Source organism: Daktulosphaira vitifoliae, unplaced genomic scaffold (assembly GCF_025091365.1).
Source record: "Daktulosphaira vitifoliae isolate Bord-2020 unplaced genomic scaffold, ASM2509136v1 Scaffold_407, whole genome shotgun sequence".
NCBI classification, from domain to species: domain Eukaryota; kingdom Metazoa; phylum Arthropoda; class Insecta; order Hemiptera; family Phylloxeridae; genus Daktulosphaira; species Daktulosphaira vitifoliae.
Window position 1 is genome coordinate 870 of NW_026099972.1, and position 10,289 is coordinate 11,158.

At 35.5% G+C, this 10,289-nt stretch overlaps 3 protein-coding genes across 3 annotated transcripts; 1 reads left to right on the top strand and 2 right to left on the bottom strand.

Moving 5' to 3' along the window:
• The first annotated feature begins 1,172 nt into the window (after window positions 1-1,172).
• Window positions 1,173-2,021, top strand: LOC126909459 (uncharacterized). Its single transcript, XM_050691882.1, has 2 exons — window positions 1,173-1,269; window positions 1,357-2,021. Exons 1-2 carry the CDS (start codon window positions 1,173-1,175, stop codon window positions 2,019-2,021), a joined length of 762 nt encoding a protein of 253 aa, XP_050547839.1.
• Window positions 2,022-4,535: 2,514 nt separating this feature from the next.
• LOC126909458 (uncharacterized) lies at window positions 4,536-5,601 on the bottom strand. The gene is made up of 2 exons (XM_050691881.1): window positions 5,317-5,601; window positions 4,536-5,224 (listed from the first exon to the last, which is right to left on the bottom strand). The coding sequence occupies exons 1-2, from the start codon at window positions 5,597-5,599 to the stop codon at window positions 4,857-4,859; spliced, it is 651 nt and encodes a 216-aa protein (XP_050547838.1). The 5' UTR covers window positions 5,600-5,601; the 3' UTR covers window positions 4,536-4,856.
• Window positions 5,602-5,693: 92 nt separating this feature from the next.
• LOC126909460 (zinc finger protein 862-like) lies at window positions 5,694-7,075 on the bottom strand. Its single transcript, XM_050691883.1, has 2 exons — window positions 5,830-7,075; window positions 5,694-5,764 (listed from the first exon to the last, which is right to left on the bottom strand). Exons 1-2 carry the CDS (start codon window positions 7,073-7,075, stop codon window positions 5,694-5,696), a joined length of 1,317 nt encoding a protein of 438 aa, XP_050547840.1.
• Window positions 7,076-10,289: the final 3,214 nt, after the last annotated feature.

Genomic DNA, 10,289 nt, shown 5'->3' on the forward strand with positions numbered 1-10,289 from the left:
ACAAGACCTAATGTCAGCAGGAATTTTTTCTCCAGTACGTTGATTATTCCTCCATCGACAAAGATATTGTCGACTCCACCTATTGTCAATGTTCCTTCTGGTGTCACTTTTGGTCCATACATTTTGTCTCTGTTCGGGTTCATTGACCATTGGTGCATGTACTGATGGAAAAACCCATCATCATGTTCCATATTGTATCTATCATCATTTAAACTTTTGATGGATTGCTGTAGTTGTTGTTCATGTTGTTGTTGCTGCTGCTGTTGCTGTTGCTGTTGCTGTGTCACGATTTTATCCAATGGTGCAATGATTGGTGCCAATTCTCGTTTTACGCGACTCAATGAATCCGCTTCACCACGATGCAATTCCGTGTACTTTTTTCGAACATTTTCCCGGGCTTCCGTCAATAATTTCAACAACGTTTTTTTTTCTTCACGAATTCTATTATTAATAGTACTCATATCGTCACAAATGTGTCAAACTTGTATCTATACCGACCACCGTCACGCGCGAAGTCTAAACAAATCACTGCAAATCCATACCGGTCTTTGTTCCAACAATGTTTGCAAAACTCTTTGAATTCGCCGAATTTCATATCGCAACACACGTATTCATCGTACGCGTGCCGTAGATTAACTTCATCCTGTCGGAACAACACCACCAAATTTGTGTTGTCACGTAACATTTGTTTTTGTATGCGTGATAATGTTTGTGAGAGAAAAAACACGTCAACTCGACGGTGACGTCCACGCGCGAAATAATCACACATTACATTTTGTTTTTCCATAACAACATCGTCGAATATAAAAACAGAATTGGGCAGGATGTTATCCACCGACGGTACATCTTCCCCGTTTTCATAGGTAAACAACTGCACTCCTTGGACACCACGTAAAACTTCCACGAGTAGTTGATACTTGCACTGATGCAACGATTTTGAGTAAACGTATACATTTTCAAATCGAAGTCCGTTGATATCGGTCAGTAGGGTAAACATCAAGTTTGTTTTTCCACAATTTGACGGTCCGCAAATCAATGCACGTATTGTGTTTGGCAATAGTTTACCGTGTTTACTGGATGCAATATCACTACTTTTTTCAAAATTCACGATAGGTAGCGTGAGGGTCTGTTTTTTGAAACGCATCGCACGTCATCGAACCATTACCGTCAATATGAAAATAATGGTTAAACAGAGACAACGTGGAAAACAAGGTGCAGGGATATTGAACAGTGTAATCAACAAATTACCATTCGAAGCCCACATTCCAGGTGTGTATGTGTCTGTGTGTGTATGTAATTATTCAAAATTATTCTTTGTAAATAGTTTTATCATTATTTTAAATGTTTACCATTTAGGTTATCAATTTGCGGGCCCTGGAACACGGTTAGAAAAGAGATTAAAGCGAGGTGACGTTGGAGTGAACCCGCTTGATGCTGCTTGCCGCAATCACGATATCATTTATAGTAAATACAAGAATCTCGAGGACCGTCATAAAGCGGATAAGGTGTTGGAACATCGGGCTTGGGAACGAGTGTTGGCCAAAGACGCTAAATTGCCTGAACGAGTCGCAGCTTGGAGTGTGACCAACGCAATGAAATTGAAACGTAAACTCGGTATGGGTTTTAAACGAATCGTGCGTGCGGCCAAACTTGATAAAAATGCTCAACAAATGGATTTATTGAGTGTGGCAAAACGATCGTTGATGGCAGCACGGCGTGTGGTGAGAAAGAAAAAAATTCCACTGCCCCGTACCATAAACGTTCCGAAAACTAAAGGCGGTGTACTACCGCTTATACCTATATTTGCCGGACTGTCGGCGTTGGGAGCTTTAGCCGGCGGTGCTGCAAATGTGGTCAAGATGGCTACCGAAATTAACCGTAAAGGCAATACAGCGATAAGCATAGGTAAAGGATTTTACCTGCAACCATACAAATCGGGGTCTGGTTTCAAATTGACGGCGAGTACGAAAACTAAGAAAAAGACGTCTCGAAAAAATCATAAGAAAAAAACAAAAAACTAATTTCACAGCTACCCGATCGTGCCTTGTACGATGTTGAAATTGCAAATTTCGGTAGTCGAGCGTTCGATCGTAAAGTGTTTCGTGGCGTGTTCTGTCGTGACAAGTTACCTCAGTCGGGACCGAAAACAATCGAAATGGGTGTAGTGAACTTAGACCTTTCCACTAACCCTGGCACTCATTGGGTAGTATATAGTAAACATGGTAAACGCATTACGTATTTTGACAGTTTTGGTAATTTACGACCACCGTTGGAGCTGCAACGATACTTTAAAGGATGCGCGATCGTGCACAATTATAGTAGATATCAAAACTTCAACGAGGTAAATTGTGGTCACTTGTGTTTGGAATTTTTAATTGAACAACAACAACAACATGGCAACAACGGTGACGTTAATCGGCGTGGGATCTGAATTGCAATGCACATTCAATCCACCCATCGATGTCGGTGACAAATGTAAAATTGGACTATTGAGCTTGCATACGTGGAACACGATACCGAATATTGATGAGGATTGTAACAAATTCATTTTCGGCACTGTTGACAAACCAATTATGGTGATAACACTACCGACGGGATCGTACGAATTTGACGATTTACAGAAACGAATTACCGACAAGTACAATGGAGAAGAATACAAGTACAGTATGCAAAAACAATTAGATTTTGATGATCCATTGTTGCCAACGGTTGGTTTGCTCAAGGAAAACAGCAGTGAAATCGGTGACAAAGAGTTGGGTGATCGAAACGTTATTTCTTTCACAGCCGATCGCAACACTATGCGAAGTATAATCAAATGCGATCACGCCATAGATTTTACACACCCACAATCAATCGGTGGAATGCTGGGATTCCGACCTCGTGTATTGGCACCGAAAATGGAACACACGTCGGATTTTCCGTTATCTATTACAAAGGTGACATGCATACGAGTTGACTGCAATATAATTGTTGGCTCGTACCACGAAGGACGTCAANTATTTTATGGATTACACGACTATGGCTTATACCCCGTCGACGACGACGACGACGACGGCGGCGGCGGCGGTTGCGATGACACAATATAACGCGCGACCGTTTGACGCACAACTCCGTGGGGGAGGGTGTAGGCAGGGGCAGAGTCTTTAACATTATTGTATGTGACGTGTGACCTTAAGGCGATTATATTACGTAACACCTGTGATGCTCCTGATTGAAGGGCACGCGTTGCTGCATACGTCACACCGACAACGACGTAACGCCGAGTCAGCTGACCACCTACACTCCGCCAACCCACATTATTATCGCAATTTTAACAATAACACACTTGATTTACAACTTTAACAATTACGATTGACCTTAATTAACCATTTAATTACCCATTAACACTCTTCATTTATTACTTTTTGATGACGTATGACACTAATTACCATGGCGGCATCCTTTGATCCCCAGAACCCGCTATTTAGATACTACTTTTCTATTATTATTTTTTACTACCGTCTGAAATTATATTATGCTATTATTTGAGGAGCCATTACCAATATAGTATTTATTTGTATTATCAGTGCTTCTAATAAAAATACATGTGTATTGTTAATATAAATATCTATTTGAACACCTATATATATATATATATACGAATATTATATTATATACAAATATTAATTTGTTTTATTAAATAATACTATAATACAATTATTACGTCTTGATAGAGATAAAAGTCAAATGATTTAAAGTCGAAAAAACAATTTTAAAAATGCAAAAAAGATTTTTAAGTCGACTAAGATAGGAACTCTCTGTATGATGCGTACTATAGCCTAACGCCACCCCGATTCGGCGGCGGCAATAACTAACGTTAATGGTTTCTAATAAAGAGTAACTATTTAAGCTGTAACAGTTGCAATAGGACATAACATATTAAAAAAATAATTTAGAACATTAATTATTCCGCTTGATATGCACGTTTTGCCTTATGGCAGTCAAATAATGTACAATATAGTATGTAATAATTAATTATAATGTAAACTATTAGTATTGTATTACAATTTCTGTTATTTTTGACGATTCAGATGTGATCGTGACATATTAGGTCCTAATCTATTTAGATTAAATTATTCCGGCATATAAATTGTAATTTAATGAATTTTAACAATTGAAAGTTATTATAAACGAGAGATGTTTTACATAAATCAATAGTAATAAACACAATATTAATAATTACATTCCGATTTGTTTGTAATTTTGTTCGAGTACAATAAGAAGACTATTTTTTAATATATTCCACGTACATAATTAAATAAATAGTTTTTAAATATATATTATTAATAATAGATATGTAATCAGTCGAATCGTTATTATCGAAAAACGATTGTAAAGTTCTTAAAAGATTATTGCCAAGAAGAAAGTGTTGTTCAAACGCCAAGACGATTTAAAAATTAACAAATTTTTGGCAGACGTATGCAATTTTCCTAACGGTTATTTGGTTCTATTGGTGTTGCTGGTGTATAGATCGGTCGTTTGGTGACGTATAGGGATGACCGCAGGCCCGTAGCCAGACCTAACTAGTTGTACGGGCACAAAGTAAAGTAAGACGGGCAGGCACATATCCAGGGGGGGGGCGAGGGGCCTTGATTGCTTTGAGACCTTTTTTTTTTTTGCTTGTCAAAAAATTTTTGGGAACTTGGGCACCCCCCGAAATGAATTTCTGGATACGGGCCTGCGGGCAGGGTAAAATTTACAACAATAAATGATGAAAATAATAAATAAATAAATAAACAAACAATAAATGAGTGATGAACGTGTATGCTTTGTATTTTTAAATTTCATGTGCGAAAGAAAACATACAGAAAATATTATTAGGTAACTTGGTACAATGCCAGTTTACGATTTTTCCTATCATTAAATTTTCGGAGAACTACATCGATATTCAATGCACTTGTGCGATGTCGTTCGAAAGCCAAGTACACTAGATCAGCCATGCGAGCATGGGACATTGACAAGCGCTGTGGCCTATTGATTGCAGTCAATGTTGAAAAAGTTGATTCGCAAGTTGCTGTACTACACCCAAATGTCTCAACAGCTGCCATCAATTCGTACGTTTCAAGGAAAGCTTCACGAAATCTGAAAAGTACCTCTAATCTAGTTCCATCGTCAGTCTGTGCTTCTCGCTGGATGAGGAAGTTTTTCACAACTGCCAATTCTTCTTCACTGGGAACTTTCAAACCTGAAAATAAATGAATTTGAGTTACTAGTGAAAGGGTAGTAAGAAACATGCTAGTAAAAAAATTCACATTTACTGTAAATTTTTAGAATTACCGAGTTCCTTGAAAACATTCATATTATCAGTTTTGAATTCGCTTATTCTGGAAATGGCAGTAACTAGCTCTTGATTGTCTGAGAAGCGTCGATTGATTTCATTTATAATAAGATCTAGGCATTCATTGTAAGTTTGTTTTAGCTTCATCTTTGAGTTTTGTAAATCCCCATCAATTGCGTGATTTGCAGAGTATGAAGGTAATCTGGTCTCAGTAATGTAGCTTGGATGCTCACTTGTTTTGATTTTTCGTTTGGACATTGTATTGTTCGTTGATTCGATCATTGGTATGAACTTATTCGCATCTTCTAAAATCAACTCGAATTCCTTTTGGCTTGTTCTCATAACTTGAAGTTGTTGAAGAACTGACTTTACAACATCAAGCCCGACTTTCAGGCTCGCTGTCCGTGACTGCATTGCAGCATCCGCTGGATGTAAGAGCCCCAAAAACTTTTTTGCAAAAATCAAGCAAAATCGAAATTCTTCCGTCTCTATAACTGTTTTGATCCCGATACTCTTTGCTCTATCTTCTCCATTGAACAGTGTTGACTGGGTGACTACTTGATCCAGCACTCGATTGATTTCAGAGTAGTTTGATGACACCACCTTCGTAATTGCAAAATGACCGGACCATCGTTGCGGTAGCAATCGTACAATGGTCTGTCCTTCATATAAAGAAGAAATTTTGGGATGGTGAAAAAATTCATGTAGCATCACACAAATGTCGAAAAAGTCCCTCAGAGAATCATTGTCAGACACTGCTTTTACAACGACGAGATGGAGACGATGGTTGAAGCAGTGTATGTAAGGAATTTTACGATTAAGGTGTTGTTCCAAGAGACCAGAGACACCTCCTTTTTTACCACTCATCACATTAGCTCCATCATAGCATTGACTCAGAAGACGTGACAGATCGATGCTATTCTCACGCAATGTTTCAATAGTTTTCTCGGTAAATGTTTTAGCGTCCAATTCCTTGGTTGTGATAATATTGAGTAAAGATTCTCGAGGTTTTCCTTCCTTTACGTATCTAATAGCGATAGCTATGTTTTCTCTGTTGTTTTTGTCTTTGGTCCCATCTTCCATTAGCGTAAACCATGGAACATCAGATTTCATCACATCAATAACTACTGATTCTCTAACAGATTCCGCCATGATTTGAATGATTTCATTTTGTATTTCTGGAGACGTGTATTTTCCATTATTTGGTATAGTTTCGTTGCATTCAGCTAAAAATCTGTCTTTTTTCAATGCGAACTCGAAAAGTTTAATGAATAATCCACGTTCAGCTTTCTCATCAATGTCATAGGATCCGCGAAATGAAAGTTCATTGATCACCAGGAATTGAACGACTTCGAAAATCGATTTTAAATAATATCTGTGTTTTTTAAGGGTTTTGTCATTGACAATAGTTGAAATTTCTGTGTTTGAAGTTTGTCGATTCTTTTTTTCTTCCCACATAATCATAGCTTCAACATGCGATCCTGTCTTTTCATGTCTTGGAAAACCTCTTTTAGCATCTTTAGCATTTTTCCAGTTTTTAAAGCCACTCAAAGTATATGCAACATCTTTCATTCCTGATGGTTTGAATTGCATACACGCATAACAAAAGGCAGCGTCTTTTTCCACCGAATACATCAACCACTTATATTCGTGGAACCATGATGCTTGAAAAGAACGATCTTTAATTTTAGGGTACTGCGTCGAAACTGTTTGTTTGATAGGTTCTCCTTTTTTAGGTAAATCTTCTAGCTCATTCATTGACACTGTTGATGTTGATAACACCTTTACTGAGTTTGACTGGGAATCAACTTGAGCATCTACAGTATTCGTAGATGAAGAAATCCTAGGCAAGTTGGAAGTCTCTTCTAGACGGGAACGTTTTCGACCGAAATAATTCCTTATATCCATATTAGTTGAAAAAGATGAAAGTTTTGAAAACCTTAACAGAAAATTGAAATAATATTTTCAGTTTCCGTGACGAAGCTTTGGATATAAAAATATAAAATTTAGTGTGTGAAAAAAAGTAAGTTATTGTTAGGTATTTCATACAATTCAAAATCACCATTTTAATTTTTCTGATAAATATACTGTAAAAAAAAATATGGAAATTTTCTGTACCATAATACTGCAAATTTAATATTCTTTTATATTTCACAAACTCGAGTAGGAAAATTTCATTGAAATATGGAAAATTAGTACACAGTGACTGGAAAATTCTAATTTTTTACAGTAAAATTATAGTAAAATTTCACCACAAGGTAATGGTTAATGACTTTTTAAAAACATAACGAATAATGTGAATAGTAAAAAGAAATAAAGAAACCCTCAAATAATCACAGCACTTCACTTATTTTAAAAGATACCACTTCACTATTAGCTCAAGGTGGGTACTGAAAGAAGATATTTATAAGTATTTTATTTTTATTAAATATTTGACTTTTTTTTTTTTTAAGAATGAGAAAAGGTAATTGCCATTAATATCAACCCCTTGTATCCACCCTTGAGTTGGCTAGCAATTACAAAGCTTTTAAAAAATTAATAGGAACACATTATACATTAATTTGTTTTATTCATAACTGCAATAGTAAGAAGATCGTTGATTGAAGATTACAATCATTCAGTACAGTGACTTTTGCAAAAATTTAGTTACTGGGCCTAGATAAAAAAAATAAAAAGTTTTCCCCCAAAAAAAAAGACCCATTCAAAGCAATAATTCATAAGAAGAACTAATTTCAGATCAAACAAAAATATAATGTCCACAATCAAAGCCGTAGAGAGAAAAGTTTGGGCCCGGGAGGGAAATAATTATGGGCCCCTATTAGTGGTGTTCCCAGAAGCTACGGTCACCCCCTTCCGCCAACCACCTCACATGATCGGATACATTTAAAATATTTATAATTTTTTTATTTTAAGAAACAAAGTAAAAATACAAATTTGAAAATAAGTTTAGTTTTTATATTAAATGACTTATATAATTGTGCGCAATTTTAAACACATAGACACTATCCACCACTGGCATACACTCATACACGCTCCAAGAGGTTTTTCGACATGTCGGAAGTAGTCGTCAAGGAACTTCGTGTCGAAACAATAACATTAACCATTATAGGGTCAAGCGGGGTAATTGTAAATAATCAGAGTAAACGTAAATGAATATTTCGACTAATAACTTTTGGTAGGTTTAATTGTGTATTGAAAAGTGCTGGTCCATGTGTGTGTTGCTATCAAATTAAACATAAATTTGAAATAAAATTATGTGAATTTATTTAAAAAAAATGCATTTACTATTACCCCAATTGTTTACAATTACCCCGCTTGACCTTACACTGCGATTGACAATTAACATATCATCCCGTTCATGAGATTCATTTTTTATAATATTAATAATTAAAAATGTAATTTTAATAAATTAAAACTATTAATAAATAATAATACTTACCTCTACGCTATAAATTGCGTATCCGCGGTTCACAATCGGCGATTAAATAAAGCTGTTGTCTATTCTAGCACTTCTTAGTAGTTATTATCTACACGGACGGCTACGCGATCTTTAATAATAGTTGTAACAATATTATCATTATGTTATGTTATGTTTCAATAATCATTGATGTAAATCGTGACAATCAAAGACAAAATACTGAGAACTGGAAGTCGCCTGTATTCACTGGGTAAAACCGTAAATACAGCAGATATTGACCCAAATTACACGATAACAAGTAATTTTACTCCAATAACTTTTTCTGAGAATTTAAATATGTATATACACATCTTATATTATCATTTAGTTAATATAACGGCTCCCATGCTACCAATATCACTAACAACACTGACCGACAGCACCGACTATATTACGCGAAACATTTTGTGTAACTTCAATACTAGAAATTTTTCTACACATCAGTTTTTTCAGATTTTTTTTTCTTGGANTTATTTTGTGTAACTTCAATACTATAAATTTTTCTACACATCAGTTTTTTCAGATTTTTTTTTCTTGGACGGGTTAGACGGGCTCTGTACGGGCAAGGAGGTCGCTTGTACGGGCTTCGCCCGTACTAGCCCGTACGTGGCTACGGGCCTGATTTTGTGGTTAAACATTACTATATATATTANGATGACCGGCTAAGTTTTCGATAACTTCTTTTTAACAATTGTCTATTATACGTGCAATACACGTTATTTGGACTTGCACAGTACGTTGTCAAAACTATAGAAAAAAAAAAAACTTTTGATATATTTTAGGTGGAATCGATTATACAAGTAGTACATTCGTATCTAACGCGTATTAATTATTGTTTATGTTTTATTATTACTGTTATAGTAATGGACTTTTGATAAACGAGCACAATACAATATGAGGGTTTTTAAAATTGATCGTTAACGTTTTCCGTGTATTTGGAAATAATGTATACGAATTTATACAACATTAAAATAGCAAAGATTTATTATTATTATTTTTATGGTTTACTACCGTCTGAAATTATTATACTGTTATTTACGGAGCCATTAGCAATACAGTATTTATACGTATTATCTTATTTCCTAATCAAAATATATATTNCCATTAGCAATACAGTATTTATACGTATTATCTTATTTCCTAATCAAAATATATATTCACATTTATGCAATGTTTATTATTAAAACTGTCTAGACGATTCTCTATCATTAACACGCTTATATTAGCTTCACCTATATATCTGTTTGTAACCCTCCGCGTTCCACGTGTTATTATGTCGCGTACCCCGTCGTTAATGGCCTTTAATAGACTGTCGTCGTAACGCATCCGCCCAACCCCGCTCTCCGCACTCCGCTAACACGATTCCTGTATGATTATATTTTTGGTTAATAGTACCCGTACACGTGTGCGTGTCATCAATATTATATATACATTTACATATATATAAATATATGTAGACAAATTTTTATTGTTTATTATTAGATATAAACATTTAAAGATTCAATTTTTAGCTTC